Source organism: Bombina bombina, chromosome 3 (assembly GCF_027579735.1).
Source record: "Bombina bombina isolate aBomBom1 chromosome 3, aBomBom1.pri, whole genome shotgun sequence".
Lineage (NCBI taxonomy): Eukaryota > Metazoa > Chordata > Amphibia > Anura > Bombinatoridae > Bombina > Bombina bombina.
In genome coordinates, this window is record NC_069501.1 from 809,269,410 (window position 1) to 809,290,276 (window position 20,867).

At 40.9% G+C, this 20,867-nt stretch overlaps 1 protein-coding gene across 3 annotated transcripts in view; it reads right to left on the reverse strand.

The window, feature by feature from the left end:
* Positions 1 to 20,867, reverse strand: part of PPP2R3B (protein phosphatase 2 regulatory subunit B''beta) — a 470,846-nt gene that overhangs the window by 33,056 nt on the left and 416,923 nt on the right. For 2 of the 3 annotated variants that reach the window (XM_053707748.1, XM_053707749.1), the window contains 6 exons: positions 17,224 to 17,377; positions 16,125 to 16,173; positions 9,398 to 9,487; positions 8,926 to 9,101; positions 6,702 to 6,820; positions 6,513 to 6,619 (listed from right to left, as the gene is read on the reverse strand). In XM_053707748.1, the coding sequence (XP_053563723.1) occupies positions 6,513 to 6,619; positions 6,702 to 6,820; positions 8,926 to 9,101; positions 9,398 to 9,487; positions 16,125 to 16,173; positions 17,224 to 17,377 (695 nt within the window). Of the gene's footprint in view, positions 1 to 6,438; positions 6,620 to 6,701; positions 6,821 to 8,925; positions 9,102 to 9,397; positions 9,488 to 16,124; positions 16,174 to 17,223; positions 17,378 to 20,867 lie in introns of all 3 variants that reach the window. The other variant, XR_008401420.1, reaches the window with a different exon arrangement.

Here is a 20,867-nt window from a genome sequence, read left to right on the forward strand (position 1 = left end):
AGTTATGTGGGCAAAGATTTCCGGATGGAGTTCCCACTCCCCCGGATGAAATGTCTGACTACTCAGAAAATCCGCTTCCCAATTTTCCACTCCTGGGATGTGGATTGCAGACAAGTGGCAGGAGTGAATCTCCGCCCATTGAATTACTTTGGTCACTTCTTCCATCGCCAGGGAACTCCTTGTTCCCCCCTGATGGTTGATATATGCAACAGTCGTCATGTTGTCTGATTGAAACCTTATGAATTTGGCCTTTGCTAGTTGAGGCCAAGCCTTGAGAGCATTGAATATCGCTCTCAGTTCCAGAATGTTTATCGGGAGAAGAGATTCTTCCCGAGACCATAGACCCTGAGCTTTCAGGTGTTTCCAGACCGCGCCCCAGCCCACCAGACTGGCGTCGGTCGTGACAATGACCCACTCTGGTCTGCGGAAGCTCATCCCTTGAGACAGGTTGTCCAGGGTCAGCCACCAACGGAGTGAATCTCTGGTCCTCTGATCTACTTGGATCGTCGGGGACAAGTCTGTATAATCCCCTGCACTGCGCTATGGAAGGAAGAAGAACAGAATGAAGTACTTGACAAGAGCTTAGAAGTTTTGATTTTCTGGCCTCTGTCAGAAAAATCTTCATTTCTAAGGAGTCTATTATTGTTCCCAAGAAGGGAACTCTTGTTGACGGGAATAGAGAACTTTTTTCTACGTTCACTTTCCACCCGTGAGATCTGAGAAAGGCTAGGACAATGTCCGTATGAGCCTTTGCTTGTGGCAGAGACGACGCTTGAATCAGTATGTCGTCCAAGTAAGGTACTACTGCAATGCCCCTTGGCCTTAGCACCGCTAGAAGGGACCCTAGTACCTTTGTGAAAATTCTTGGAGCAGTGGCTAATCCGAATGGAAGTGCCACAAACTGGTAATGCTTGTCCAGAAAGGCGAACCTTAGGAACCGATGATGTTCCTTGTGGATAGGAATATGTAGATACGCATCCTTTAAATCCACCGTGGTCATGAATTGACCTTCCTGGATGGTAGGAAGAATTGTCCGAATGGTTTCCATTTTGAACGATGGAACCCTGAGAAATTTGTTTAGGATCTTGAGATCCAAAATTGGCCTGAATGTTCCCTCTTTTTTGGGAACTATGAACAGATTGGAGTAAAACCCCATCCCTTGTTCTCCTAATGGAACAGGATGAATCACTCCCATTTTTAACAGGTCTTCTACACAATGTAAGAATGCCTGTCTTTTTATTTGGTCTGAAGACAATTGAGACCTGTGGAACCTTCCCCTTGGGGGTAGTTCCTTGAATTCCAGGAGATAACCTTGAGAAACTATTTCTAGCGCCCAAGGATCCTGAACATCTCTTGCCCAAGCCTGAGCGAAGAGAGAGAGTCTTCCCCCCACCAGATCCGGTCCCGGATCGGGGGCCAACATCTCATGCTGTCTTAGTAGCGGTAGCAGGCTTCTTGGCCTGCTTACCTTTGTTCCAGCCTTGCATCGGTCTCCAGGCTGGCTTGGTTTGAGAAGAATTACCCTCTTGCTTAGAGGATGTAGAATTTGAGGCTGGTCCGTTTCTGCGAAAGGGACGAAAATTTGTTTTATTTTTAGCCTTAAAAGACCTATCCTGAGGAAGGGCGTGGCCCTTTCCCCCAGTGATGTCTGAAATAATCTCTTTCAAGTCAGGGCCAAACAGCGTTTTCCCCTTGAAAGGGATGTTAAGCAATTTGTTCTTGGAGGACACATCCACTGACCAAGACTTTAGCCAAAGCGCTCTGCGCGCCACAATAGCAAAACCTGAATTTTTCGCCGCTAATCTAGCTAATTGCAAAGTGGCGTCTAAGGTAAAAGAGTTAGCCAATTTAAGTGCTTGAACTCTGTCCATAACCTCCTCATAAGAAGATGCTTTATTGAGCGACTTTTCTAGTTCTTCGAACCAGAAACACGCTGCTGTAGTGACAGGAACAATGCATGAAATTGGTTGTAGAAGGTAACCTTGCTGAACAAACATCTTTTTAAGCAAACCCTCTAATTTTTTATCCATAGGATCTTTGAAAGCACAACTATCTTCTATAGGGATAGTGGTGCGTTTGTTTAGAGTAGAAACCGCCCCCTCGACCTTGGGGACTGTCTGCCATAAGTCCTTCCTGGGGTCGACCATAGGAAATAATTTCTTAAATATAGGGGGAGGGACAAAAGGTATGCCGGGCCATTCCCATTCTTTATTTACAATGTCCGCCACCCGCTTGGGTATAGGAAAAGCTTCGGGGGGCACCGGGACCTCTAGGAACTTGTCCATCTTACATAATTTCTCTGGAATGACCAAATTGTCACAATCATCCAGAGTAGATAGCACCTCCTTAAGCAGAGCGCGGAGATGTTCCAATTTAAATTTGAATGTAATAACGTCAGGTTCAGCTTGTTGAGAAATTTTTCCTGAATCTGAAATTTCTCCCTCAGACAAAACCTCCCTGGCCCCTTCAGACTGGTGTAAGGGCATGTCAGAACCATTATCATCAGCGTCCTCATGCTCTTCAGTATCTAAAACAGAGCAGTCGCGCTTTCGCTGATAAGTGGGCATTTTGGATAAAATGTTTTTAATAGAATTATCCATTACAGCCGTTAATTGTTGCATAGTAAGGAGGATTGGCGCACTAGATGAACTAGGGACCTCCTGAGTGGGCAAGACTGGTGTAGACATAGGAGATGATGCAGTACCATGCTTACTCCCCTCACTTAAGGAATCATTTTGGGCAACATTATTACCAGTGGCATCATTGTCCCTACTTTGTTTGTCACATTCATCACATATATTTAAATGGAGAGGAACCTTGGCTTCCGAACATACAGAACATCGTCTATCTGATGGTTCAGACATGTTAATAGGCATAAACTTGATAACAAAGCACAAAAAACGTTTTAAAATAAAACAGTTACTGTCACTTTAAATTTTAAACTGAACACACTTTATTACTGAATATGTGCAAAAGTATGAAGGAATTGTTCACCACAGTGTCATAAAGCCTTAAAAGTATTGCACACCAAATTTGAAAGCTTTAACTCTTAAAATAACGGAACCGGAGCCGTTTTTACATTTAACCCCTATACAGTCCCTGGTATCTGCTTTGCTGAGACCCAACCAAGCCCAGAGGGGAATACGATACCAAATGACGCCTTCAATAAGCTTTTTCAGTGGATCTGAGCTCCTCACACATGCATCTGCATGCCTTGCTTCTCAAAAACAACTGCGCATTAGTGGCGCGAAAATGAGGCTCTGCCTATGACTAGAAAAGGCCCCCAGTGAAAAAGGTGTCCAATACAGTGCCTGCCGTTTTTTTAACAGAATTCCCAAGATTAAAATAACTCTTCAAAGTTATAAACCATTAAATATGCTTATAAAGTAATCGTTTTAGCCCAGAAAAATGTCTACCAGTCTTTAAAGCCCTTGTGAAGCCCTTTATTCTTATATTTAAAACTAAGAAAATGGCTTACCGGATCCCATAGGGAAAATGACAGCTTCCAGCATTACCAAGTCTTGTTAGAAATGTGTCATACCTCAAGCAGCAAAAGTCTGCTCACTGTTTCCCCCAACTGAAGTTAATTCATCTCAACAGTCCTGTGTGGAAACAGCCATCGATTTTAGTAACGGTTGCTAAAATCATTTTCCTCTTACAAACAGAAATCTTCATCTCTTTTCTGTTTCAGAGTAAATAGTACATACCAGCACTATTTTAAAATAACAAACTCTTGATTGAAGAATAAAAACTACATTTAAACACCAAAAAACTCTTAGCCATCTCCGTGGAGATGTTGCCTGTGCAACGGCAAAGAGAATGACTGGGGAAGGCGGAGCCTAGGAGGGATCATGTGACCAGCTTTGCTGGGCTCTTTGCCATTTCCTGTTGGGGAGGAGAATATCCCACAAGTAAGGATGACGCCGTGGACCGGACACACCTATGTTGGAGAAACAGTTATTAGTAGTGGTAATGGTAAATTGAGAGTATATCGTCTATCTGAAAAGGGAGGTAGGAGATGAATCTCTATGACCGATAACAGAGAACCTATGAAATAGACCCCCGTTAGGGAAATCATTGTATTCAAATAAATGATACTCCCTTCACGTCCCTCTGACATTCGCTGTACTCTGAGAGGAATCGGGCTTCAACAATGCTGAGAAGCGCATATCATCGTAGAAATCTTAGCACAAACTTACTTCACCACCTCCACAGGAGGCAAAGTTTGTAAAAACTGAATTGTGGGTGTGGTGAGGGGTGTATTTATAGGCATTTTGAGGTTTGGGAAACTTTGCCCCTCCTGGTAGGATTGTATATCCCATATGTCACTAGCTCATGGACTCTTGCCAATTACATGAAAGAAATATATGTTACAAAATTTGCCTAAAGTTGGCAATAATAATCAGTTGCAACTTTATATGAATGGCTTAGGAGAAATTTTGGGTTGACCCTTTAAGTAATAACATGATCATTTTCCATTGTTCTCTCTCTCTATGTATTGAGCTTTAGTTTTCAAGACAAATATAAGATAAGGAAGCAAGTCTGTGTACATAAAGTTATAACATAATGCGATCTAATATTACCTGAAGCTCAACCCATTTTAATAGGCTGTGGTTTAAAAGCACAAAACCAGCTACTTCATATACACAAACCTGAAAATGCAATTTCTCATACATTTTATACTCTGCAGCTGGTATTACAAGTCATTGGAAATACATTAATATACAAACAATTTTACAGTGTACTGTCCCTTTAAAATTTGACTACCAATACTACTATTTAGCCTTAATGTTTAACTGAAATATTTTTTGCCTTCACATAAACCTATAATGGTATTTCAGTCTGGTGTCAGTCTCTAGACATTTTAAGGTAATGTTGGTTAAACAATGTATATTATATCCTAACAAAGATGTACTGAATTTGATATTGATATAGAAAGGTCTATTGGGGATAAAAGTAATACATTAAACAAAAGTAATACATTAAACATTAAATACATTGAAAACCAAAAACAGACTAAGATTAAAATGACCCCTACACAAAAACAATCTCCTTGAAATGTGATTAATTATATTAGAATATGTAAAGGTTTTTACAAACAGTCCATACGTTTCCTCAAAAACAAAGAGACAAGCACACCATGGCATGAAACGGTTACAAACTCAAATCCCTGATGGACAAAGGATGCGCATTTATGCTCACATTTGCTAGAGGTTCAACAGCTCTAGAATTTACGCTTTATCAGATAAACCCAGGGGAAACTGGATACAAAATGGTCACGGATACTGGATACAAAATGTTAATTTAAAAACGCATACCGGCTCACAATGATCACTAAGTGTTCAGAGTACTTGCACACGCTAATACATTCACGTGTGATAGTCTGTAGCAACAGACCAGTGTTCCACAAAGTATCCTGTAGCAGTGCTGTACGAGCTAACACCCCTCCTTGTGACCAGCCAAAAGTATGTTGTCAACTCCGACTTACGTTTCGATAATTCACATTTGTTTTTTCAAGGAGAATAATTGCTCATCCTTTGTCCATCAGGGCTTTGAGTTTGTAACAGTTTCACACCATGATCTGCTTTTCTCTTTGTTTTTGAGGAAACATTGTATGAACTGTTCGTAAAAAGACTGTTGCAAACCTCATTAAAAAGACTCACCTGACATTCTGTGGTATTGTTTTGGGTTTGTATGATTTGTGTATAGGTTTGTGCACATTTTTATTGTTCACTGTTTTTACTTGTGTTCAACCACTAAAGTGATAATTTTATTTTAAAAATGTATAATAAAGCAGTTGTGAGCTTGCTAAATCAATAGCTCAGTCTAGAACTAAAGTGTAATTCTGTATTATCAACGTGAATGTAACCTACACAATTTATTTTTCTATCACCCTTAGGCACGGGTTTTATTAAGGACCGCATTTTCAATTAAGTCCAGGCAAAAAGTAAATTAACATAGTATATAATTGACCATATTAGACAGTCATCTCAGAAATAGGTAAAATGTAAGGCAATGAGCAATGGGGTCACTTGTCCTGTTGGGTAAAAGGGCCCTTTGAGTTAAGACGCCCCTAAGAGCCCAAGGTGGCAATTAAAACACATTTCCTTGCTCTCCACCTCTGGGCTACCACCCATCATACTGTTTGGATTCACTGGCTGTGATTGTTGTACTCCTATTAATCCATGCTATGTAGTAACAATGTAGCTTTTGCTGTTATAGATTATCTATTTATAAGAAAAATAACTTTAATGTTCCCTTTATTTTAGTTATTTAGAAGAGGGAAGTCTGGGCACAAAGTCAAAAATGTGCAGCACAGCTCACATAGGCAGCTGCAGAAATTGGCTAAACAAGAAATTTATCAGGTTCAGAAAGAAAAATCAAGAGCAAACAGTGCCCAGATGATTCTTGATAATTATTCACATTTGTTTTATTTACCAAATCTATATAAGTATTAACTCTTCATATCATTTTAAAGATGAGGCTTTATGCTAGCTGGAAATGAGTGTTACCCATCATTCCATTGCTCGGTTGCTGCTTCTTCCGCAACCAGGATTGCATATTCATCAGCAGCATACTTTTCCCAGTCAGAAAGTTCTTGACCTTCATTTTCGCCAACCTACAAATGAAAATGTTAATTATTAGTCCATGTTTTGAAGTTACTCACTTTGTCAAAACAGAAGCCTTTTGTTTGTACCTACCCGCAAAATAGAGAATGGATCTTTTTGTTCATGGTCCAGGTACTTTTCTAGATTTAGGAAAGTGTCAAAAAATAGATATGCTTGTTTGCATTTCTTCAAATCATGGAGCGTAATCTTGCCTGTAGAGAAAGGTTGTAAAAGTACAAATGTAATTTTGAGCAACAATATTTCTCAGGGCACATTTTGTAATATATTACATGTGGAAGAGATATTCATACTTAGAATTCTCATAGATTGGTGGAAGAAAATTTGCTCTCAAATTTAAGGACTCTATAATCTTAAAGGTTGTCTTTATTTTACAATGTGATATCTAATATGTGCAAGTTGCACACATTTGTAACTCCATGCAATATATTGCACATGAGAAACGGGTTAATACATATGAAACCTCCTGGCAACGGCTTCAAACCATATTCTAAAGCAACATTGTTTATGTGAGAATGTTTACATGAAGTATTTCAGATAAGTCAGTTACAAAAAAAAGGGAACGATAAATAATGATGATTTTTTTTTTTTTTAACGATGCTTAATGTTTTATAGTAGATTTAGGTAACATCCTTTTAAATTTATATTTATTATGCGTGCTACAATAACAATTAAAATAATTAAAAGTTTAGGACTAGTAAAAACTAGAACTTGTGGTTCTTCAACTGAGAGTATGGGGTGCATTTAAAAATACATTAAACAGTGCTTCTATAGTAAAAACAAATATGTTAAACCAAAGTAAACTTAAAGGGACATGAAACCCCCAAAAATTATTTCATGATTCAGATAGAGAATACAATTTTAAACAACTTTCCAATTTACTTCTATTATTTAATTTGCTTCCTTCTCTTGTTATCCTTTGCTGAAAGGTTTATCTAGGCAAGCTCGAGACAACAGAGAACCTAGGATCTAGCTGTTGATTGGTGGCTGCATAAATATATTGATTGTGATTGGCTAACCCATGTGTACAGTAAGAAACCATTAGTGCATTGCTGCTCTTTCAACACATGATACAAAGAGAATGAAACAGATTAGATAGAGAATACAATTTTAAACAACTTTATAATTTACTTCTATTATCTGAATCATGAAAGACATTTTTGGGTTTCATTTCCCTTTAAAAAGAAACAGATTGTGTAAAAACAGCAAACAACTTAATCGCTTTCTTGCATAATAAGCACTTAGAAATTCTCAGTGTAGCCCTCCCCCAGTGTTATATGAAGATCTTTGAAACTTAGGTTACATTCTGACTGATCTAGGCATTAGCAAGTCTGACTCAGTTATCTAGTCTATTCACTTAATAGTAACCTGCATAAAAGTTTAAGGACATCAGGCTATAAACCTTCCTGCAGAGGCCCCCTTCTCCTTGTAAGGTTGTGACAGGAAGTAAGGTACACTGCAAAAATGTAGTGTAGAAAAATAAATAAAAAGTTAAACCCATTTAAAAAATAATAATCCATATTGCTATGATTTCTATTAAGTATAAGCCTCGCTTAGTGCTTTTTTTTTTTGCTTTTTTTTTTTTTTTTTTAACAATGAAACAGACTGTTTGATATCCCTTTAACCCTGGCCTACATACATGCCACGCATTGATTGCTTGTTCTGTGCCGGAACTCAGTTATATCTGTCCTCAACAGGCCACAGCAAAGAGGCTTTGTCCCTGGACTGCAAAACCAAGGCACACTAAACACTGACTTAAAGGATCTCTAAATGTAGTACAATTGCATAATTAACAAATGCACAATAAAAAGATAATGTAATAACACCTACTTATATTCAATTAAGCAATAGATTTTTTTTATTTTGGCAAATTTTTTCTCTTATATTCCAGCCCCCTCTATCATGTGACAGACATCAGCCAATCACAGACTAGTATACGTATAGCCTGTAAGTTTGTGCACATGCTCAGTAGAATTTTGTTCCCCAGAAAGTGTGAATATAAAAAGACTGTGCAAAATTTGATAATAGAAATAAATTAGAAAGTGTATTAAAACTACATTCTCTTTCTGAATCATACAAGTTTATTTTGACTTGAGTCTCCCTTTAATGGTCCCTCTAATTTAGCTGACAGAGGTGAAATGGCTATTGATACTTCACTTGATTTTTTGGCAGCAGAAGACTAGCAGTGTGTCCATAATATATAGAGTTATAATATATGCTAGTTCAGTTAAACCATTACTAACAAGAGAATAAAGTGGTGCAAGAGCAGAATCCTTCTCACCATAGGACAGACACATACCTTCACATTTTGGTTTCACTAGATCCAACATCTGACAAAGACAATCCTCAAAGGGTAAGGGCTCAATTGCCATGCTCTCCATCTTTTGGCACTGTTCCTCATAGAAGTACTCCAGCTCATACATTGACAACACCCCATCACCATCTAGGTCCATGCACCGAAACCAGTACTCTATACTGCATGTAGGAAACCAAGACTATTACCACTGTATAGCATAAAGGGAAATACAGTTTTGGGGACATTTTTGCACAAAGAAAGAATTCGCAAACAAAAACATTTAAAAAAAAAAAAAAAAAAAAAAGTAAAAAAAAAAAATCATCTTGGAGATTTACCAATATGTTCTGCAAAATCAAAATTGTATTTCATTGCTCATGGCCTGTGCTAAAAAAGACTTTTGCTACTTTGTTTTTAACATCAAACGAGCTGCACAAAAATCTCAAAGAGCTTAGCTTTCCATTATATTGCAGTTTACCTGATTGAAGTTTTCTTGTCCTCTTCAGATAATAGAAACCATACAAAATCTGCATAATTAATTTTCCCTTCTTTCTGCACTTGTCTGCCTCTGGAAATGTAGAAACAAAATACACAGTCTATTTAAATGAATGAGAAAAAACATAATTTATGCTTACCTGATAAATTTATTTCTCTTGTAGTGTATCCAGTCCACGGATCATCCATTACTTGTGGGATATTCTCCTTCCCAACAGGAAGTTGCAAGAGGATCACCCAAAGCAGAGCTGCTATATAGCTCCTCCCCTAACTGTCATATCCAGTCATTCGACCGAAAACAAACAGAGAAAGGAGAAACCATAGGGTGCAGTGGTGACTGTAGTTTAATTAAAATTTAGACCTGCCTTAAAAGGACAGGGCGGGCCGTAGACTGGATACACTACAAGAGAAATAAATTTCAGGTAAGCATAAATTATGTTTTCTCTTGTTAAGTGTATCCAGTCCACGGATCATCCATTACTTGTGGGATACCAATACCAAAGCTAAAGTACACGGATGATGGGAGGGACAAGGCAGGATTAAGCGGAAGGAACCACTGCCTGAAGAACCTTTCTCCCAAACACAGCCTCCGAAGAAGCAAAAGTATCAAATTTGTAAAATTTTGAAAGAGTGTGAAGCGAAGACCAAGTCGCAGCCTTGCAAATCTGTTCAACAGAGGCCTCATTTTTGAAGGCCCAGGTGGAAGCCACAGCTCTAGTAGAATGAGCTGTAATCCTTTCAGGGGGCTGCTGTCCAGCAGTCTCATAGGCTAGGCGTATTACGCTCCGAAGCCAAAAGGAAAGAGAGGTTGCCGAAGCTTTTTGACCTCTCCTCTGTCCAGAGTAAACGACAAACAGGGAAGATGTTTGACGAAAATCCTTAGTAGCTTGTAAGTAAAACTTCAAGGCACAGACTACGTCCAGATTATGTAAAAGACGTTCCTTCTTTGAAGAAGGATTAGGACACAATGATGGAACAACAATCTCTTGATTGATATTCTTGTTAGAAACCACCTTAGGTAAAAACCCAGGTTTGGTACGCAGAACTACCTTATCTGCATGAAAAATCAGATAAGGAGAATCACATTGTAACGCAGATAGCTCAAAGACTCTCCGAGCCGAGGAAATAGCCATCAAAAACAGAACTTTCCAAGATAAAAGTTTAATATCAATGGAATGAAGGGGTTCAAACGGAACTCCTTGAAGAACCTTAAGAACCAAGTTTAAGCTCCACGGGGGAGAAACAGGTTTAAACACAGGCTTAATTCTAACCAAAGCCTGGCAAAACACCTGGACGTCTGGAACCTCTGCCAGACGCTTGTGCAAAAGAATAGACAGAGCAGAAATCTGTCCCTTTAAGGAACTACCTGATAATCCTTTGTCCAAGCCCTCTTGGAGAAAGGACAATATTCTAGGAATCCTAACCTTACTCCATGAGTAATTCTTGGATTCACACCAATAAAGATATTTACTCCATATCTTGTGGTAGATTTTCCTGGTAACAGGCTTTCGTGCCTGTATTAAAGTATCAATGACTGACTCGGAGAAGCCACGCTTTGATAGAATCAAGCGTTCAATCTCCATGCAGTCAGTCTCAGAGAAATTAGATTTGGATGATTGAAAGGACCTTGTATCAGAAGGTCCTGTCTTAGAGGCAGAGTCCATGGTGGAAAGGATGACATATCCACTAGGTCTGCATACCAAGTCCTGCGTGGCCACGCAGGTGCTATCAGAATCACCGATGCTCCCTACTGTTTGATTTTGGCAATCAGTCGAGGGAGCAGAGGAAACGGTGGAAACACATAAGCCAGGTTGAAGAACCAAGGCGCTGCTAGAGCATCTATCAGCGTCGCTTCTGGGTCCCTGGATCCGTAACAAGGAAGCTTGGCGTTCTGGCGAGACGCCATGAGATCCAACTCTGGTTTGCCCCAACGATGAATCAACTGAGCAAACACCTCCGGATGGAGTTCCCACTCCCCCGGATGGAAAGTCTGACGACTTAGAAAATCCGCCTCCCAGTTCTCCACGCCTGGGATATGGATTGCTGACAGGTGGCAAGAGTGGTACTCTGCCCAGCGAATTATTTTTGAGACTTCTAACATCGCTAGGGAACTCCTGGTTCCCCCTTGATGGTTGATGTAAGCCACAGTCGTGATGTTGTCCGACTGAAATCTGATGAACCTCAGTGTTGCTAACTAAGGCCAAGCCAGAAGAGCATTGAATATCGCTCTTAACTCCAGAATATTTATTGGAAGGAGTTTCTCCTCCTGAGTCCACGATCCCTGTGCCTTCAGGGAATTCCAGACTGCACCCCAACCTAAAAGGCTGGCATCTGTTGTTACAATTGTCCAATCTGGCCTGCGAAAGGTCATACCCTTGGACAGGTGTACCCGAGACAACCACCATAGAAGAGAATCTCTGGTCTCTTGATCCAGATTTAGCAGAGGGGACAAATCTGTGTAATCCCCATTCCACTGACTCAGCATGCATAATTGCAGCGGTCTGAGATGAAGGCGCGCAAATGGCACTATGTCCATTGCCGCTACCATTAAGCCGATTACCTCCATACACTGAGCTACCGAAGGGCGCGGAATGGAGTGAAGAACACGGCAAGCATTTAGAAGTTTTGATAACCTGGACTCAGTCAGGTAAATTTTCATTTCTACAGAATCTATAAGAGTCCCTAAGAAGGAGACTCTTGTGAGTGGGGATAGAGAACTCTTTTCTTCGTTCACTTTCCACCCGTGCGACCTCAGAAATGCCAGAACTATCTCTGTATGAGACTTGGCAACTTGAAAGCTTGACGCCTGTATCAGGATGTCGTCTAGATACGGAGCCACCGCTATGCCTCGCGGTCTTAGAACCGCCAGAAGTGAGCCCAGAACCTTTGTAAAGATTCTCGGGGCTGTAGCCAACCCGAAGGGAAGAGCTACAAATTGGTAATGCCTGTCTAGAAAGGCAAACCTTAGAAACCGATGATGATCTTTGTGAATCGGTATGTGAAGGTAGGCATCCTTTAAGTCCACTGTGGTCATGTACTGACCCTCTTGGATCATGGGTAGGATGGTCCGAATAGTTTCCATTTTGAAAGATGGAACTCTGAGGAATTTGTTTAAGATCTTTAGATCCAAAATTGGTCTGAAGGTTCCTTCTTTTTTGGGAACCACAAACAGATTTGAATAAAAACCCTGTCCTTGTTCCGTCCGCGGAACTGGATGGATCACTCCCATAACTAGGAGGTCTTGCACACAGCGTAGGAATGCCTCTTTCTTTATCTGATTTGCAGATAGCCTTGAAAGATGAAATCACCCTTGTGGAGGGGAAGCTTTGAAGTCCAGAAGATATCCCTGAGATATGATCTCCAACGCCCAGGGATCCTGAACATCTCTTGCCCACGCCTGGGCGAAGAGAGAAAGTCTGCCCCCTACTAGATCCGTAGCCGGATAGGGGGCCGTTCCTTCATGCTGTCTTTGAGGCAGCAGCAGGCTTTCTGGCCTGCTTGCCTTTGTTCCAGGACTGGTTAGGTTTCCAGGCCTGCTTAGATTGAGCAAAAGTTCCCTCTTGTTTTGAAGCAGAGGAAGTTGATGCTGCACCTGCCTTGAAATTTCGAAAGGCACGAAAATTAGACTGTTTGGCCTTTGCTTTGGCCCTGTCCTGAGGAAGGGTATGACCCTTACCTCCAGTAATGTCAGCAATAATTTCCTTCAAACCAGGCCCGAATAAGGTCTGCCCCTTGAAAGGAATGTTGAGTAATTTAGACTTCGAAGTCACGTCAGCTGACCAGGATTTAAGCCATAGCGCTCTACGCGCTGGGATGGCGAATCCGGAATTCTTAGCCGTTAGTTTAGTCAAATGAACAATGGCATCAGAAACAAATGAGTTAGCTAGCTTAAGTGTTCTAAGCTCGTCAATAATTTCAGTCAATGGAGCTGTATGGATGGCCTCTTCCAGGGCCTCAAACCAGAATGCGGCCGCGGCCGTGACAGGCGCAATGCATGCAAGGGGCTGTAAAATAAAACCTTGTTGAATAAACATTTTCTTAAGGTAACCCTCCAATTTTTTATCCATTGGATCTGAAAAAGCACAACTGTCCTCAACCGGGATAGTAGTACGCTTTGCTAAAGTAGAAACTGCTCCCTCCACCTTAGGGACCGTCTGCCATAAGTCCCGTGTAGAGGCGTCTATTGGAAACATTTTTCTAAATATAGGAGGTGGGGAAAAAGGCACACCAGGTCTATCCCACTCCTTGCTAATAATTTCTGTAAGCCTTTTAGGTATAGGAAAAACATCAGTACACACCGGCACCGCATAGTATTTATCCAGCCTACACAATTTCTCTGGTACTGCAACTGTGTTACAGTCATTCAGAGCAGCTAATACCTCCCCAAGCAACACACGGAGGTTCTCAAGCTTAAATTTAAAATTAGAAATCTCTGAATCAGGTTTCCCCGAATCAGAGATGTCACCCACAGACTGAAGCTCTCCGTCCTCATGATCTGCATATTGTGACGCAGTATCAGACATGGCCCTTACAGCATCTGCACGCTCTGTATTTTTCCTAACCCCAGAGCAATCGTGCTTGCCTCTTAATTCAGGCAACTTGGATAATACCTCTGACAGGGTATTATTCATGATTGCAGCCATGTCCTGCAAGGTAATCTCTATGGGCGTCCCTGATGTAATTGGCGCCATATTAGCGTGCATCCCCTGAGCGGGAGGCGAAGGGTCTTACACGTGGGGAGAGTTAGTCGGCATAACTTCCCCCTCGTCAGAATCTTCTGGTGATATTTCTTTTATAGTTAAAGACTGATCTTTACTGTTTAAGGTGAAATCAATACATTTAGTACACATTCTCCTATGGGGCTCCACCATGGCTTTCAAACATAATGAACAAGTAGTTTCCTCTGTGTCAGACATGTTTAAACAGACTAGCAATGAGACTAGCAAGCTTGGAAAACACTTTAAACAAGTTTACAAGCAATATAAAAAACGTTACTGCACCTTTAAGAAACACAAATTTTGTCAAAATTTGAAACAGTGAAAAAAGGCAGTTACACTAACGAAATTTTTACAGTGTATGTAACAAGTTAGCAGAGCATTGCACCCACTTGCAAATAGATGATTAACCCCTTAATACCAAAAACGGAATAATAAATGACAAAAACGTTTTTTCAAACAGTCACAACTGCCACAGCTCTACTGTGGCTTTTTACCTCCCTCAAAAACGACTTTGAAGCCTTTTGAGCCCTCCAGAGATGTCCTGGATCATGCAGAGGGAAGCTGAATGTCTCTGTCAGTATTTTTAGCTGCACAGAAAAGCACTAAAAAAGGCCCCTCCCACTCATATTACAACAGTGGAAAGCCTAAGGAAACTGTTACTAGGCAAAATTCAAGCCAGCCATGTGGAAAAAAACTAGGCCCTAATAAGTTTTATCACCAAATACATATAAAAACGATTAAACATGCCAGCAAACGTTTTATATTACATTTTTATAAGAGTATGTATCTCTATTAATAAGCCTGATACCAGTCGCTATCACTGCATTTAAGGCTTTACTTACATTAGTTCGGTATCAGCAGCATTTTCTAGCAAATTTCCTGTTTTTAACGAATATGAATAAAGACTGAATACTTTTATATAATTGATGGATGTCGGAATCTCTTTTCATGCATGTCTTATTCCAGTGTCATCCGACACATCAGCTGTGTTACTGTTTTGGAGCGGACCCGAGCGGCAGTTTCTTTCCTGGTAAAGAGTCCATATGATTGGTGGACTGCCGAGCACGTCATCACCCACACCTTCTAACGAGCCACTCAGCGTAAACCCTGTGAGCCGCGTAATTTGAAGCTGGCGTCTTCGTGTGCGGCACAGGAGTAGCCGAAGGATACTGGCAGCGCTAGTGGCGGAATATATGTGTCGATCTTATGAAGTGGTGTGGTGAGTTATTCTTTACTTATGCTTTTGCTCCAATACTAAAGGAGTGATACTGAGGATTGACTTTGTGCAACTTGGGCCCTATATCGAACTGTGAGCCAAGCATAGCTCACGGCCGTACTGTTTGGGTTTCTTTGTGTTTGTATTTTCTCTATTAATAAGCCTGATACCAGTCGCTATCACTGCATTTAAGGCTTTACTTACATTAGTTCGGTATCAGCAGCATTTTCTAGCAAATTCCATCCCTAGAAAAATATTAACTGCACATACCTTATTGCAGGAAAACCTGCACGCCATTCCCTCTCTGAATTTACCTCACTCCTCAGAATATGTGAGAACAGCCATGGATCTTAGTTACTTCTGCTAAGATCATAGAAAACGCAGGCAGATTCTTCTTCTAAATACTGCCTGAGATAAACAGTACACTCCGGCACCATTTAAAAATAACAAACTTTTGATTGAAGAATAAACTAAGTATAAAACAGCACACTCCTCTTACGACCTCCATCTTTGTTGAGGCTTGCAAGAGAATGACTGGATATGACAGTTAGGGGAGGAGCTATATAGCAGCTCTGCTGTGGGTGATCCTCTTGCAACTTCCTGTTGGGAAGGAGAATATCCCACAAGTAATGGATGATCCGTGGACTGGATACACTTAACAAGAGAAACAAAGATATTCACCTGTAAAAAAACTTCTAAGTATTTAACTTTAGTTGTCCATTTGCTGCTATACCATATAATAATAATAATAATGTAGAAAGCAACAGAATTTTTACCGTGTTACAGCTCCAGAGAATATTCTTTCTAGAATTCTACTTGATACGGCTGCAAATGAAAACAAAACAAATTAATAGCTTGCCATTGTTAAAAGTTTCTCCAATACTTATTAAAATTAAAGTTATAGAAATTGCCCTCTCCCCAAATTCTCGGGCTAAATACTGGATACTTTTTTTTAAATGTATTATTGGAAAGGCTTTTGAATTGCACTGAGGCAATAGTTCCTTCAGTAACCTTTCTGCGTTTGGATTTCTAAAGCAGTACGCTCTAGCTTGCAGATCAGAGTAATGTTCCTGTCTTTTGACTGCATCAGCAAGCAGCAGCGTGAGAGTATGCTGCTATAGAAACCTATAGGAAGGGAGCCCCATGCTATTGGCTTTACCACCATACTGAGTGTCAATGTATGTAGGGGGAGAAAAATAAAAAATAAAAACTCAAAAAAACCCTCAAGTTTATGAACAAAATAGAGCATTTTAAAAAGGTGAACTGCGAACTTGTAAACTTTGCTATCACATTAAAGTCATGGTAAATCCAAGCGTTTATTAAACGCTAGGATTTACCATCACAAAAAAAAAAATCAAGTGGAGTTTAAGTGATGAGATATGTAAAAAAGGCTGCTAATTTCACCCTTTATGTGCCATTGCACAGCACTAAACTCACAGCACATCACTCTTCTACCAATGAGGTGACTCTTGCACCTCTAAACCAATAGCCGTGTGTGCATACAGAATACTGTCAGTTGACACACACGGCTATTGGTTTAGAGGTGCAAGTGTCACCTCATTGAAGGAGAGCGACGTGCCGTGGCAGCCGGATCCGCTGAGTTTAGAACTGTGCAATAGCACAGAAAGGGTGAGTTTAGCACCCCCCCCTTTTTTTTATATTACATATCTCATCACTTAAACTCCAGTTGATTTTTAGTCATAGTAAATCCTAGCATTTGTTATGTGCTTGGATTTACCATCACTTTAAGAGACAAGCATGCAAAGTATCAACTCCCATTGTTTTTACTACATATTTCAAGTATTCTAATCAATTTGGCTCAAATACAATGTGTTAGATTTTTTTCTTTTTCTTTAGTTTAAAAGCGACTCATACCATGATCATTATGCCTGGCCAGATCCTTTTGATCTATGTACAAGTCATGATCGGTGTCAAGTTCCCAAAATTTGCAGTAGATGACATAGAAATGTTCATAAGAAAAATAATCTGTTGATTGATTTATATCTTCTTCATCCAGTAATGCCACATGCTATAAAAAGAGAGAAAAGAAATTACATTTTATTTACAAGGTAACCCTCTGTGAATAAAACATGCAGAAGTATTTGTAGGTTCTATTTTAGGATGTAGGAACTATTCTGGTCCTGGCTTAATTTATTTAAGGAAAACTGTGGGGTGCATGTACTCAGCTTTTTGGAAAAAGTAAAAATTCCCAGAAGTCTTCCTGACTGTTTCGGTTCACTATTACCTTTTTGAATAAATTAGGAACAGGATTATCTATGAAAAGGGCCTTGGACACAGACTAGGAAAACATGCACCCAAATGTGACTAGGAGGAGTTTCATATTCTTTTACGTCAAGTATGAAGGGAATTAGTTTAAGTATATTTTTTTTCTTTTCCTTTCTTTCTTACCATTACTTATATAAAATAGTAGAGTCAGTACTCCTATGAGCTGTTAAGTTACGCTTATGAAGGAATAATTGGAAGAAGAAAACACATTTTCTTTTCTTCAAATGGAAAGTGTCCACAGCTGCATTCATTACTTTTGGGAATTCAGAACCTGGCCACCAGGAGGCGGCAAAGACAATACCCAAGCTATAGAGGACACTGAATGCAAAAACGGGAGGGTACAAGAGGTGGCCCATTCTGAGGGCACCAGGCCTGAAAACCCCTACCCAAAAAAATCCTGCTTCGTCCAAAGCCGAGAACAACTTTGAAAAAAGAGGAAAAACAGAATTTATGCTTACCTGATAAATTACTTTCTCCAACGGTGTGTCCGGTCCACGGCGTCATCCTTACTTGTGGGAATATCTCTTCCCCAACAGGAAATGGCAAAGAGTCCCAGCAAAGCTGGCCATATAGTCCCTCCTAGGCTCCGCCCACCCCAGTCATTCGACCGACGGACAGGAGGAAATATATAGGAGAAACCATATGGTACCGTGGTGACTGTAGTTAGAGAAAATAATTCATCAGACCTGATTAAAAAACCAGGGCGGGCCGTGGACCGGACACACCGCTGGAGAAAGTAATTTATCAGGTAAGCATAAATTCTGTTTTCTCCAACATTGGTGTGTCCGGTCCACGGCGTCATCCTTACTTGTGGGAACCAATACCAAAGCTTTAGGACACGGATGAAGGGAGGGAGCAAATCAGGTTACCTAAACGGAAGGCACCACGGCTTGCAAAACCTTTCTCCCAAAAATAGCCTCCGAAGAAGCAAAAGTATCAAATTTGTAAAATTTGGCAAAAGTGTGCAGTGAAGACCAAGTCGCTGCCTTACATATCTGGTCAACAGAAGCCTCGTTCTTGAAGGCCCATGTGGAAGCCACAGCCCTAGTGGAGTGAGCTGTGATTCTTTTAGGAGGCTGCCGTCCGGCAGTCTCATAAGCCAATCGGATGATGCTTTTAAGCCAAAAGGAAAGAGAGGTAGAAGTCGCTTTTTGACCTCTCCTTTTACCAGAATAGACAACAAACAAAGAAGATGTTTGTCTGAAATCTTTTGTAGCCTCTAAATAGAATTTTAGAGCACGGACTACGTCCAAATTGTGTAACAGACGTTCCTTCTTTGAAACTGGATTCGGACATAAAGAAGGTACAACTATCTCCTGGTTAATATTCTTGTTAGAAACAACCTTTGGAAGAAAACCAGGCTCAGTACGCAAAACCACCTTATCTGCATGGAACACCAGATAGGGCGGAGAACACTGCAGAGCAGATAACTCTGAAACTCTTCTAGCAGAAGAAATAGCAACCAAAAACAAAACTTTCCAAGATAGTAACTTAATATCTATAAAATGTAAAGGTTCAAACGGAACCCCTTGAAGAACTGAAAGAACTAGATTTAGACTCCAGGGAGGAGTCAAAGGTCTGTAAACAGGCTTGATCCTAACCAGAGCCTGAACAAATGCTTGAACATCTGGCACAGCTGCCAGTCTTTTGTGTAGTAAGACAGATAAAGCAGAGATCTGTCCCTTTAGAGAACTTGCAGATAATCCTTTCTCCAAACCTTCTTGTAGAAAGGAGAGAATCTGAGGAATTTTTATCTTATTCCATGGGAATCCTTTGGATTCACACCAACAGATATATCTTTTCCATATTTTATGGTAAATCTTTCTAGTTACCGGTTATCTGGCCTGAACCAGAGTATCTATCACAGAATCTGAAAACCCACGCTTTGATAGAATCAAGCGTTCAATCTCCAAGCCGTCAGCTGGAGGGAGACCAGATTTGGATGTTCGAATGGACCCTGAACAAGAAGGTCCTGTCTCAAAGGTAGCTTCCATGGTGGAACCGATGACATATTCACCAGGTCTGCATACCAAGTCCTGCGGGGCCACGCAGGAGCTATCAAGATCACCGAGGCCCTCTCCTGTTTGATCCTGGCTACCAGCCTGAGAATGAGAGGAAACGGTGGAAATACATAAGCTAGGTTGAAGGTCCAAGGTGCTACTAGTGCATCTACTAGAGTCGCCTTGGGATCCCTGGATCTGGACCCGTAGCAAGGAACCTTGAAGTTCTGACGAGACGCCATCAGATCCATGTCTGGAATACCCCTTAATTGAGTTAGTTGGGCAAAGATCTCCGGGTGGAGTTCCCACTCCCCCGGATGGAATGTCTGACGACTCAGATAATCCGCTTCCCAGTTTACCACACCTGGGATGTGGATCTCAGATAGGTGGCAGGAGTGATCCTCCGCCCATTGAATTATTTTGGTCACTTCTTTCATCGCCAGGGAACTCCTTGTTCCCCCCTGATGATTGATATACGCAACAGTCGTCATGTTGTCTGATTGGAATCTTATGAATCTGGCCTTTGCTAGCTGAGGCCAAGCCCTGAGAGCATTGAAGATCGCTCTTAGTTCCAGAATGTTTATCGGGAGAAGAGACTCTTCCCGAGACCATAGTCCCTGAGCTTTCAGGGATTCCCAGACCGCACCCCAGCACACTAGACTGGCGTCGGTCGTGACAATGACCCACTCTGGTCTGCGGAAGCTCATTCCCTGGGATAGATGGTCCAGGGTCAGCCACCAACGGAGTGAATCTCTGGTCTTATGATCTACTTTAATCATTGGAGACAAGTCTGTATAGTCCCCATTCCACTGTTTGAGCATGCACAGTTGTAATGGTCTTAGATGAATTCGTGCAAAAGGAACTATGTCCATTGCTGCAACCATCAACCCTACTACTTCCATGCACTGCGCTATGGAAGGACGTGGAACAGAAGGAAGAACTTGACAAGCGCTTAGAAGTTTTGACTTTCTGACCTCTGTCAGAAAAATCCTCATTTCTAAGGAATCTATTATTGTTCCCAAGAAGGGAACTCTTGTTGACGGAGACAGAGAACTTTTTTCTATGTTCACCTTCCATCCGTGTGATCTGAGAAAGGCCAGAACAATGTCTGTATGAGCCTTTGCTTTTGACAGGGACGACGCTTGTATTAGAATGTCGTCCAAGTAAGGTACTACTGCAATGCCCCTCGGTCTTAGAACCGCTAGAAGGGACCCTAGTACCTTTGTGAAAATC